This window comes from Panthera pardus, unplaced genomic scaffold (assembly GCF_024362965.1).
Source record: "Panthera pardus isolate Hobbes unplaced genomic scaffold, ASM2436296v1 HiC_scaffold_16, whole genome shotgun sequence".
NCBI classification, from domain to species: domain Eukaryota; kingdom Metazoa; phylum Chordata; class Mammalia; order Carnivora; family Felidae; genus Panthera; species Panthera pardus.
The window spans coordinates 80,962,554-80,975,686 of record NW_026526721.1 but is presented as its reverse complement, the minus strand read 5'-3'; the positions used below and the strand labels follow the sequence as shown (position 1 = coordinate 80,975,686).

The 13,133-nt window shown below is 39.7% G+C and overlaps 1 protein-coding gene across 3 annotated transcripts in view; it reads right to left on the bottom strand.

The window, feature by feature from the left end:
• Window positions 1–13,133, bottom strand: part of IGF2BP2 (insulin like growth factor 2 mRNA binding protein 2) — a 156,333-nt gene that overhangs the window by 40,414 nt on the left and 102,786 nt on the right. For all 3 annotated transcript variants that reach the window (XM_019463419.2, XM_019463422.2, XM_019463421.2), the window contains exons 3-4: window positions 1,617–1,665; window positions 463–514 (exon numbers count right to left, since the gene is read on the bottom strand). In XM_019463419.2, coding sequence (XP_019318964.1) covers window positions 463–514; window positions 1,617–1,665 — 101 coding nt within the window. The remainder of the gene's footprint in view (window positions 1–462; window positions 515–1,616; window positions 1,666–13,133) is intronic.

Sequence of the window (13,133 nt, the reverse complement as noted above, 5' to 3'; positions counted from 1 at the left end):
TCATCAACTCTTGCCCCAAAGAGTCTTACTTTGTCAGTTTATGGTGAACCCCAGGAATGTGCATTTTCATAAGCACTGTGGGATATTCTGGTATAGGAGTCCTACTCCTTGAGAAACACTCAGTCTAAGACACTAGTGATCTGTTGTTCTTAGCCAGGAAAAGGAAAACTGTGACAGCATAAATTCAATTACTTCCAAGTGAATTAAGCTTACCCCAGCCTGACAGTGTTTGAGAGCACATTAACAGAATATATATATACTTTATATATAAACCAAACCTGAAAGTCATATTCTTTGAAACAATAAATTATATAGATATGGATAAAAAGATCTGAATATCTCTAACAGAGAAAGCTTGTTTCAAAAGAATTTGAATTTACTATTTGTCTTTGGAGTTGACCCAGCCTATAACAGATAACAATCCCACTCAAAATTCAATAGGCTAATTTGCTCACTTAATACCTTGTTCTACATTCTCCACTGTCCCATACTGAGCCAAAAGTCCATCCAGCACCTGAAAAAGAGAGATCCCATGTCAGAACAGGAAGATAAGATTGTACTCACACACACAAAAATAGTATAGTGATATCTCCCAGCAAATGAACTAAAACAAAACAAGGCCAGTTACAGGAATAATCTAATTAAATTGATATTTCAGGTCTTCCATCAAAACAGTTAAAAATGAATAAATATATGGGACTTGCACTTGGTTATTAGCTCTCAAGTAATCTGTCCACTAAGGTGACACAGCAGAATTTCAGAGTCTTACTGTTAATAACCACATCCATCGTGATGGTTGGGGCACAATGCTTTAGGACAAGCAGAATAAAGGACAAGGTTTACTTGTCCTTCTTACAAGTTTTAACCATTCTTCCTTCTGTTTTTCTCTAGGGATCTCCTTATTTTACAAAGCAGTGGGATATACATTTTTTTTTACTTTGAAATTTTCCATAATAAAGGATTTCTTTAAGTAATAAAAATGTCAGACAAAACATTCTATTTCCTTTAAGGCTGTTTTGATTTTGTTTGGGTTGGAAATAAACATTGGGGCAGTTTGTTTTTAAATAATGCAATGAGGCCACTCCTCACATTCTGTCTTCTTGAATTTTAAGGTAGCAATCTTATAAGAAGTTTTACAACTCTGAAACTATATCTTCACTATTACTCATAGCAACTCATTCACAATCAACAAAAAACCTACTCAAACTAACAATCTTCTATTTTTATTGGGTTTCCACTGATCTTATTTTTCCAAAATCAGAATTTGGAAAGGTAAAAAGTCTTTTACAAAATCATGACCGAAAAATCACAAACCAGGTATACATTTTGTTTCATAGTTTGTCAGTGCTTGGTGCCTGAGAAGACAGAACAGGAGGGCTCAAAGCACACATCTTGCACAACAAAAAAGACGAACACAACCCTAAAGTTGTGACAGATCACGTACATTAGGATACTGAAAAAGGAAGACAGAGCACGCAGGAGCTTTGTGGAGAGGTATGAGGACCTCTAATTCCCCAGGGAACTCACAGAGGGAGAGCGGTTTTGCTGACCTATTAAAAAGGAAGATGAGGATGGAGGGCAGGAAGACGGTAAACACACAGGTGACACTGGCTTACCTCCCACTGCAGGTGAGGAGGGATGTTTCGGATCTGAATTTTCCTGCTCCTGTAAAAATGACAGCTCAGACTATAACACTTTCTCTAGGACACAGACTTCAGCAAATAACAAAATGTCTCAAGACCATAGCTTGAGTTCACTTTCTCACTGTTTACTGAGGCATCGGCAAGAGATTCCAGCTGTGACTCATGAGCATCATGTTTTAAGGTTTTCAATTACTTTGGGGAAAAAAAGAATAAACCCAACAAGAGTGAATACGCTAAGTGAAACAGCTTAAATACAGATGTGCCTTTTCAATTTCTTGCCAAAGCAGTTAGAACCTAAATTACCATACAGATTCTAATTATAGAATTTAGTACCTTCCTCCCCCAAATAGATGGTCCTGCAACTGACCCGACCCCAGTGGGTACTAAGGCTCAAATGTGACAGGTGAGGTCACATAAATAGTGGACTTAAATGAGGTCAGATTTAGTTCACCCTTTACCTAATAATGTAAAACTTCCTTTCGAAAATTACTTTATTCTTTGAATAAGTAATAGAGTAATAATTTAAAAATTAGAACACTATAAAAAGGTGTGCTAGAAAAAGTCTTACTCCCACCCACTCCCTTCCTTTACCAGAAATAAACACTTTTACTTATCACTCGTGTACTCTTCAGTTTCTTTATGCAAATAACAGCAAATGCAAATATAAATTCTTATTTCTCCCCCCCTCTTACAGAAATATTTACATATTCTACAAACTCTCTGCATGATTTTTTCACCTGAACAGTATAATCCTGGAGATCTTCCCATGCTGACAGAGCCTTCATTCTATTTTATATTATCTGGAGGTACCAAAGTGCATTCAACCCATCCCCCTTGGGCCTTCTTTCACCTTTTTAGTCAGAGGATTTTTCTGTTTTTCTGGGACATCCTGCTGGTCTGATAACTAAGTGATTTAGATTGTTTCTTAAGTAAACATTAAAATTACATAGGAAAAGGAAAGAAATGGAAGCATAAGAATTTTTCTATCTTTTAAGAATATGTCAGATCCTAGAAAGAAAACACAAATCAGCATTTAAATAATAGAGAGGTATATTTTAATGGAAGGACTTGACATCTGATTCCCCTAAAAATCCATTTTGGGGCATTGTAAGAAAAGGGATGTAATGGCAAAAGTGTACCTGCCATTACTTTTTCTTTTTTTCTGGTGTCAGAGGTACCAAAGAGGAACTACACACAGCCACAAGTTTTTCCATGGCTTTAATCTGGGCAATAGCCCCAGAAAGAAATGCTAACAATTCATGCAGAGAGGAAAAGAAAGAGAGGTACACAGAGGAAACATGAAAACAAACAATCAAGTAAATCAGGGGCTCCGGTTTTCTCATGGTTTTTATTGAATGCAAAGGTGGGGCACTTCTATGTTCTAGATCCTACACAGTACTTCTAATTTTTAAAAAAATGAGAGTGCATTCATGCTTTACCACAGGGCAAGCCAGTCTATGGAACCTCTAATCTGGTATCAGGATAGGAAGGAGGAAGATGAACCAAGAACTAATTTCTACCTCTACGCTATGAAGTCCCTTTCCTGACACTGCCTTTGGCAATAGTTCACAATAAAACTGCTGACACTATCCCATGTAGTGGCTCAACGGAATGCTCCACAGAAGATGTCACAAGTCTATTTACAGAAAAGACATCAGAATTTGCAAGAAATTGAATACTTCTTTTAAATATAATTTATTGTCAAATTGGCTTACATACAAAACCCAGTGTTCATCCCAACAAGTGCCCTCCTTAATGTCCATCACCCATTTCCCCTCTCCCCCACTCCCCTTCTACCCTCAGTTTGTTCTCAGTATTTAAGAATCTCTTATGGTTTGCCTCCCTTCCTCTCTGTAACTATTTTCCCCCCTTCCCCTCCTCCATGGACTTCTGTTAAGTTTCTCAAGATCCACATATGAGTGAAAACGTATATCTGTCTTTCTCTGACTTATTTCACGTAGCATAATACCCTCCAGGTTTCATCCACGTTGCTGCAGATGGCAGGATTTCATTCTTTCTCATTGCCAAGTAGTATTCCATTGTATATATAAATCACATCTTCTTTATCCATTCGTCAGTTGATGGACATTTAGGCTCTTTCCACAATTTGGCTATTGTTGAAAAGTGCTGCTGTAAACACTGGGGTACATATGCCCCTATGCATCAGCACTCCTGTATCCCTTGGGTAAATTCCTAGCAGTGCTATTGCTGGGTCATAGGGTAATTCTACTTTTATTTTTTTGAAGAACCTCCACAGTGTTTTCCAGAGCAGCTGCACCAGTTTGCATTCCCACCAACGGTGCAAGAGTGTTCCCGTTTCTCCACATCCTCGCCAGCATCCATAGTTTCCTAATTTGTTCATTTTAGCCACTCTGACCGGTGTGAGGTGGTATCTCAGTGCGTCTTTGATTTGTATTTCCCTAACGATGAGTGACGTTGTCCATCGTTTCATGTGTTTGTTGGCCATCTGGATGTCTTCTTTGGAAAAGTGTGTCTATTCATGTCTTCTGCCCATTTCTTCACTGGATTATTTGCTTTTAGGGTGTGGAGTTTGGGGAGTTCTTTATAGATTTTGGATGCTAGCCCTTTATCCGATATGTCATTCATAAATATCTTTAAGAAATTGAATATTTCTAAAGAAAACTATTTTTTTTAATCTCCAAATATAAACATCAACTCTAAATACTAACCAAGAATTTACTAGTATATAAGTCTTACTGGAAGAAATTCATGAACACAAAGATTTGAAAAAAGACAACCATAGCATTGTTTGTGACGGCAAAGATGGCAAACAATCTAAATACTGACCAACAGGGAAATGAGTAAATGAATCACAGGACAGCCACAAGATGGAACATTATACACCTTTTAAAAAGAATGAAGTGGGGCGCCTGGGTGGCTCAGTCGGTTGAGCGTCCGACTTCAGCTCAGGTCACGATCTCACGGTTCGTGAGTTCGAGCCCCGCGTCGGGCTCTGGGCTGATGGCTCAGAGCCTGGAGCCTGCTTCTGATTCTGTGTCTCCCTCTCTCTCTGCCCCTCCCCTGTTCATGCTCTGTCTCTCTCTGTCTCAAAAATAAATAAATGTTAAAAAAATAAATAAATAAAAAGAATGAAGCAGGGGTGCCTGGCTGGCTCAGTCAGTAGAGCATCCAACTCTTGATCTCTGGGTCTTGAGTTCAAGCCTCATGTTGGGTGTACAGATTACTTAAAAAAAAAAATGGGGTCGACATATAGGCACGGTCATAAGGAACCATCCACTGCATGCCGTTGTAAGAAAAGAGCTAATTATAGATTAGGAAGATCTTGTTTTTTTTTAATGTTTTTAATGTTTATTTTTGAGAGACAGTGTAAGCAGGGGAGGGGCAGAGAGAGAGGGGACAGAGGATCTGAAGTAGGTTCTGTGCTAACAGCAGAGAGCCTGATGTGGGGCTCAAACTCACGAACCTGTGAGATCATTATGTGAGCTGAAGTTGGGCGCTTAACTGGCTGAACCACCCAGGTGCCCAAGGCAGATCATGTTTTTTAAGTGCACAAAACATACAACATGCTATTAAATGTGTGTGCTTGTAAACGCATAAAAAAAGGAAGGTACAGGCAGTTGGTGAAAGGGGACATATACTTTTAATTTTAGCTACTTCTGTCATTTGTTTTAAAAAACGAGAATGTACTCATGCCTTACTTGCTTTAAAAAAATTAACAATTAAAACTCCTACTAAGTCTGCTTTAATGAATATACAAGATTTATTTTTGAAAAGTATACTAGAACCTACTAAATTAAAAAAAGGAAAGAACAAAAACCAAACACCTCACTTTTTCCATAACTAGGTTAGGTATTCTTGAAATCGTATTTAACAGAATACTAATTTATTTAGCAAACTCTGTTCCTAATGTATAAGCCATCAAACTCTGATCCAGATTACTGCAAATCCTAACTAACTGGGTCTGAAACAATAATGTTTCCCTGTAATGCCTCATGTAAAGAATGCACATCAGGCAATCAGTTCAGGAACTGGAATGTTCATTAATCACGATTCCAGGAGAAATAATCCCTAAAAAAGCTAGTGTGTGGCATCTCTAATCTTAGGTCTTGATGGAAAGAAAGAAAAAGAACTGAGAACTGAAAAAGGAACTGGAGATCACTATAGGAGAACCAATTACACTGATCCTTAGGTAACTGGGAAGATTATCCTGAGCTATTATCTTTCAGGATCAGGAGTGGGCAGGACCTGTGAGTTCTGCTAACTTCCACAGCGTGATCTGGATGCTATGCCTCCTACTCAGGGGCCAGGGATGCTTGTCCCCTTCAGCCCCCAGGGAGGGACTTCCACATGTCCTTCAAACCCCACTCACATGTGCAGAGGCTTCCAGGGCGTCTCCAGGCAGAACTGTCTCCTCTGCACTCTTCAGCTTTTATAACAGCTCACTCTCTGCTGTAATTATTTTTCTGCTGGGGCTGTCATGTTCCCCCACCAACCTTCTGCTTGATGGTAATTTCCTCAAGGACAAGCTCTTTATTTACTAGTCTTCTGTCCAGCACAGGGCCAAGTGTCTAGTGTAAAAGCAGAACATGGCACCCCAGGGCTGGGAAAAGCACTCCTAATGCTGGCTGTAGCATGCCTATGATGTGGATCCCCCTGACCCCACCCCGGAAGGCCAACTGTTTATTTCTCCTGTGCCAGGTAGTCAAGAGAAGAGGGAATGGTTCTTTACCCTCTTTCCCTTTTGAAATCCATAAAAGTATGCCCTGCTTAAAGAAGCCAAACATACACAATAACTCAGGAAAATTATTGGTTTTAAGAAAATAATTTTGTTTCTTAAAAAAAAAAGGAATAATCTCACAGTTCCTTTATTTTAAAAAAGAAATCAACCTTCCCTAAACACACATAATGATGTTTCTCATCTTCACTGCCCAGAAGCATTACAGCAGCTTCCTAGCTGGCCTGTCTTCCAGTACTGCACTCCTTCCTCTCCCAGCCAGCCCTCCTGGGCTGCCAGTGACCGACTGACTTTTTCTTTTTCTTTTTTTAAGTTTATTTATTTTTGAGAGACAGAGAAAGAGTGAGTAGGGGAGGAGCAGAGAGACAGGAAGAGAGAGAGAATCCCAAGCAGGCTCCACGCCATCAACACAGAGCCCGAGTGGGGCTCGAGCTCACAAACCACTAGATCATGACCTGAGCTGAAATCAAGAGTCAGATGCTTAACCGACTGAGCCACCCAGGTGTCCCTGTCAGTGACTTTCTAAAGCACAAATATGACTGGTTACTCTTGCCGTTTTTGACTCCCTGTCACCACATCCAAATTCCCTTTCACGACCCAGTTACTGTCTCCTTCCCCATCTCTTTATGTTGCCAAACTGCCCAAACTTTATGCATTTCTCCCTTCATCAAAAGTAGTATGTTACACCGGCAGTTTATATGCATGCTTTTGACGCCTTCAGTCTACCTTAAAAACAGGACTAAAGAATTTGTCTATTCTAGATATCTCAGTAAGTGGAATCATACAGTATTTGTCCTCTTGAGTTTGGCTTATGACAGTTCACATAATGTTTTCAAGGTTCATCCATGTTGTAGCACGTATCAAAACTGTATTCTATGCACTGCTTTTTATTTTTATTTATTTATTTATTTTTTTGAGACAGAGAGAGACAGAGAATGAATGGGGGAGGGTCAGAGATAGAGGGAGACACAGAATCGGAAGCAGGCTCCAGGCTCTGAGCCATCAGCCCAGAGCCCAACGCGGGGCTCGAACTCACGGACCGCGAGATCGTGACCTGAGCTGAAGTCGGACACTCAACCGACTGAGCCACCCAGGCGCCCCAATGCACTGCTTTTTAAAGTTAATCTGTTAGTGTGGCCGCTTCAGCAATACATACACTAAAGTTAATCTGTTAGGGTCTGTTTTGTTTTGTTTTGTTTTTTGAGAGGGAGGGAGGGGGAGAGAGAGAGAGACAGAGAGAGGAGACAAGCAGGGCAAAGGCAGAAGGAAAGAGAGAATTTTAAACAGGCTCCATGCCCAGTGCGGAGCCTGAAGCAGGACTCGATCTCATGACCATGAGATCATGATCTGAGCCTAAGTCAAGAGTCAGCCACTCAACCGACTGAGCTACCCAGGTGCCCCATCTGTTAAGGTCTTCTATTTATTTCCTTTTAACTTTTTTTTCACATGAAGGAATGTTTTGGATTTTTACCAATTTTAAGACAATCCACCCAGACTTTTATACTGGCTAAGTTAATTAGATCTAGATCAGTGGGTTGGGGGAAGAGGGAACAGATAGTTAGTATTTACTGGTACAGAGTTCCTGCTTGGGATGATGAAAAAGTTCTGAAAATAGTGGCGATGGTTGTACAACACCACCATCAGTGTTCTTAATGCTGCTGAACTGTACACTTAAAAATGGCTAAAAGAGCAAATTTTGTTATGTATGTTTTACCACCGTAAAAAAAGTACTATACAAAAAAAGAGCAATGCAAAGGAAACAATATGAAATCTTCTAGGGGACAACTAGTCTGGACTCTTCAAAATGTCAATGTCATAAAAAATCCAAACATTGCTCTAGATTAAAAGAGAATAAAGAGATCCAAAAACCAAGGGGGACAGGGGAACAAGAGTAAAGAGGGCAGTAAGGAGCACGGTTTTGACTTTTTTCTTTTTCATTTTAATGAAAAGCAGAGCAAGACCCATAGTCAAGCAGAGGGTACTCTTTAATGTAGACAAACAGGGTCTTCCCTAGTGGCTTTGGGATTTAGGAATTTAGAATTTCCCACTCTCATAATTCAAGCAAGCACTTAGGATGAGAAAAGGAAACAAGCTCGGCCTCCACACTACCAGGAAAGGGGTAATACAGCCCTCCAGCCATCTTGGGGATGGACTGGGGAACTTGGCTACTCTAATTCTATATTCTGGTTAATCAGTGATTGCAGTATACACGCACAGACTATAAAATCTTAACTACAAAACAAAATACACTTAACCCCAGCTCATCTAATTCTAACCGACCTGGTTGATGGTATATAGAGCTTTTCAACATCTAAGTGCCTCAGAATACTTTTTATAAATGTTATTATCTTTGTAGTGTAGATGCCCAGAGGAAATAGAAAGTTCCAACTTGAGTGAATTTCAGATAAACTAGATGTCCAGTGTTATAAATTTCAATAGCCTGGCAGAAATTATTTTGTGTGGTAGAATTTGTAGCTTAAAAATAAGTGGCCAAGCATTTGGGAAATACAATCATATTTAATTGTCATGGAATTTCTGTGATTATGAAGAACCATTTTACCTATATTTGGGGGGTAAAAAAAGTTTAACCATTTTACCTATATTGGGGGTAAAACACATGCTTGCATGTGCAGAGGATAATGGTATATGGTAATGAGCCACAAGTCTGATCAGCCACCTTGGGAACTCTAACCCAAGCCTTAACCATGATGGGGACTTGAGTGGAGAACAAAGTTAACACAAATGTGAGAACCCAGCTTATAAGATCTCAGGTTCCATTTGAAAATTAGGTCATCTAGGGACTAGAGAATCCCCAGGTAAACTGTGGACAAAAGAGGCAACATAGAAAGTAGAGTCCTATGAAAGAGTTCTGTGGGGTTCAATGAAGAATTCTACCTAACTAGGTCCCATCTGTTTCCATAGCCATTCTGGGTGCCATCAGATGACACACAGTCCTCACCTTGGAGGGAAATTAGAGCACCATGGATTACCTATGGAGTGGCAAGTATGCTAACCAACTCCAAGGACTGTGCGAGAGCTAAGACTAAACCCACCATGATTCTCCTGTTGCCCTCCCCCAGCATATAGTGCTATAGTCAGTATAGTCCTGTATCCCATGCACTCCTTAGTATGTGTTTAAACCTTAAACTCAGAACTTCTGGACAGTCTGTACAAGGGATATTCTGTGCTAAACTGAACTACGACCTAGGGCTGCTCAGGGAAGCAAATGAATCACCAGAGATAGCCAAGTCCAATCCTCTACCCAACTGTCACTTAAATCCCCCTCTTTGTCTCTGTCTTTGTCTGTCTGTCTGTCTCTCTCTCTCTCTCTCTCTCTCTCTCTCTCTCTCTCTCACACACACACACACACACACACACACACACACAGGCAGGGGACAGGGAATGATTAAAAAGTCAATTAAACAAATTGTTTAGTCACTTTGTTACAAAATTATTAAGAACAATTGCCTTTGCCTCTATGGGATCTAAAATAAATGTATTATAATAGTTATCAGAAAACGATGCTTTCAATATATAAACTGCTAAAAAGTGAAAAAAAAAAGTTTAGGGATTTTTTAGGAAGAAAAATTATGTGATCAAAGTGTTTGTGAATATTAACAGTGTTATGGGCCAAATCATAAAAAGATTAAATCAGGTATTATTGTGGTGACCTACTACAAAGGGTTTTGAGCCAGAAGAACTGCAGTTATAAAGCTGACAACTTCCTTTCCTCTATAAACTCAAGTCCACAAAACCATAAATCCCCAAGCGGCCCCAACATACTCATGCTTCCTGACATTCAGAGGCAGGAGCTCATGAAAAGTCCACTGTCTGAACAGGACAAAAGTCAGTGAATATGGTAAGCAGTAGCCCAAGACTTTGTAACTCACTTAATCTCCTACACCCTCCTAACCAGTCTACTAGCTTATAGAAAGGCCTTGACTTTTTAAGAAGTTGCTAACACAATTCCAGATTTCCCGTTTGAGGAAAACACTGGGGATTCTTACTTGTTGCTGAAACAGGGAGAAGGGGAAAGAGAAGAGTGAATGGGATGATTTATGATGATTAGATGTTCATGAGAAGACTGGCCAGACTGCTATTCCTGGGCAAGATGGTGAAGTAATTCCCCTACTGGGAAGGGGTACAGTGAGTGTAATTTGCATTAAAAGATCATTAAGTTTCATTTCAATTGCAGGATTCTACAAATGCTCTGGAAATTGTAAGGTTAAAATAATCTCCTGTTAAAAGGAATCAGTATGGGGGACCTGGCTGGCTCCATCAGTCAGTGGAACATGCAACTCTTGATCTTGAGGTTGTGGGTTTGTGCCCTGTGTCGGGTGTACAGATTACTTAAAAATCAAATCTTAAAAAAAAAAAAAAAGGAATCAGCAGGATTTACTATGTACGCTGTAATGACCATATACTGTTCTAGTAAAGCAGACAACCAGATTTCTCAGAAATTCGATATTTTAGCTTTGTAAAAAGGAAGTCAAGGGGTGCCTGGGTGGCCTAGTTGGTTAAGTGTCTGAGACTCTTGGTTTAGGATCAGGTCATGATCTCATGGTTCATGAATTCGAGCCCTGCATCCGGCTATGCACTGACAGCACGGAGTCTGCTTGGGATTCTCTTTCCCTCTCTCTCTGCCCCTCCTGCTTTCTCTCAAAGTAAATAGATAAACTTAAAAAAAAAAAAAAAGAAGTCAATACCTAAAACTTTCTCTTTTTTGATTCATATTCACTTTTTGGCAAAGGGGGTCCTTTTACTGGAATGGTGGCAAAGAGTAGAACAATTTGAACTAAAGAAAGAGAAAAAAATCTAAACAATTATTTGGGGAAAAACTAATATTTTTCTTTGCCAAAAACTTCTTTAGGAAATTAAAATAAAATGAAAACAAAAAAAAAAAACACAGGAAAATTGTGACCCACTCTTATCAAGGTTTGTGTACAATTTCCTACAGATAATGCCACCTTTCCCATCTACCATCTCCCTCCTTAATTCATTTTGTGACATGACAGAGAAAAAAAAAATAGATTTAGCTCTAGTTTTACCAGAACTTCTCCATGTGATTCACTGAACACTATTTCTTCCTCATACAAGTTATTTTATTTAAGGAAGTCTAATAAAGGTTCAGAGGTACACCGGAAACACTCATCACAGTATTTTCAGCAGGAAGCTATCCTCAAACCACTACTACTTACCTTAATGGATTCTAATAAGTGTCTCATTTAAGCCTTACCACCCCCTACATGAAGTACGCATTGCTATCCCCATTTTTCAGATAAGTAAACTGAGGAGTTGATGAGTGCCCTGTCTACATCTCACAGGTAGGGAGTGATATTTTTGACTTGTGCTCTGCAAGTTTAAATCTTTGTTCCTAAAACATCGCTTTGGAATTGTTGATTCACCAGTAACAAAATTTACACTTTATGTATATGTATGTATATGTGTATGTGTGTGTGTGTATATAACACGTGTATATACACATGTATATATACACACACACACACACATATACATACACACACACACACACACACAGCAATGAATTTTGGACAAGATATGCCTTTTCAGGCAAATTCTAGGAAAATGGGTTTTAGGATTGGACTTCTATCTAGCCTTTCCCATTCAGTGTCAACCTCGCTATGGACTCTGACCAAAAACACCTCCTCTAGGAAGGGTTATTTTGAAAACTTCACCAAAGCTGCTCACTCTTTGCTCCTCAAAAGAATTTACTTACATACAAATGCCTTTTAGAAAAGGTAACAAAGGCATTACCTAGTAAACTCCTTCACCAGGTCAGCTGACTCCTGGTTGACAGTCAGGGTCTCTTGGCCCATGGCTGGGAGCCATACATACCTCTTTGTAAAGGCCTGAGGGTGGGACTAAGTATAGGAAAGATTTGCCTCATAGTTTTGCTTAGTAACACTGGGCAAATCCAGGGCTGTGCTGAACCTCATGAGGCATGATAAAGCTTGAGAACCCTCTCCCAAATACAGATGGCTGTATGGGGAAAGGCAGAGTGGATCCCAGACAGGGAGACGAGGTCCTCAGAAGGCTAGAACATTTATGTGTGCCAGAGTACAAACATGAATTTGAATTCAGGAAGGTGAGATTTTGAGAGGGTAAGGCTGAGTGTTTGTGAACTAAAACTCTGCACACCAACTTCCAGCTTTTCAAGATCTAAACAGAGTAAGGATTTTCCTTAATATTTTCATTCGGCTGTGATGGAGATTCCAGTTAACAAAACCAAACTGTGTTTCTACAGAAGTGATTAGTTACTCTTTACAAGACCCTCAAACTCATTATCTGTAATTAAGACTAACCAGGGTAAAAACACATATTTACACATCATAATTTGAGCCAAGATAAATGATATACATAAACACGATGCAACACAAGTTATAATCTGAGTATATAAATGTTTGCCTTGTGTGGTGCATGGTAAACACAAAATCATCTTTGTAAAGGCAAAGGGAGCCACATGCTTCGTCACCCACAACTGTGACATCCTTCCAGCAACTCTTCAACCCATTTTCAATAACTGCTTTCGTTAGTTTTCCAAACAGCACACAAATCTGTCCCGCTCCTTCCTTCCTTCCTACCTGGTCCTTTTTCGTTTTTTCTCCCCTCCACAGCCAAAGCAACATCTGGAGCAAAGCAGGTGCTCAGCAATCAGCAAATTCACCAGAAGCATTTGTTGCTGACAGCTGGCTTCTTTTTCCTGGCTCACTCCATCCCATATTCTAACTTCCAACTATAAGAGGAATATGTGC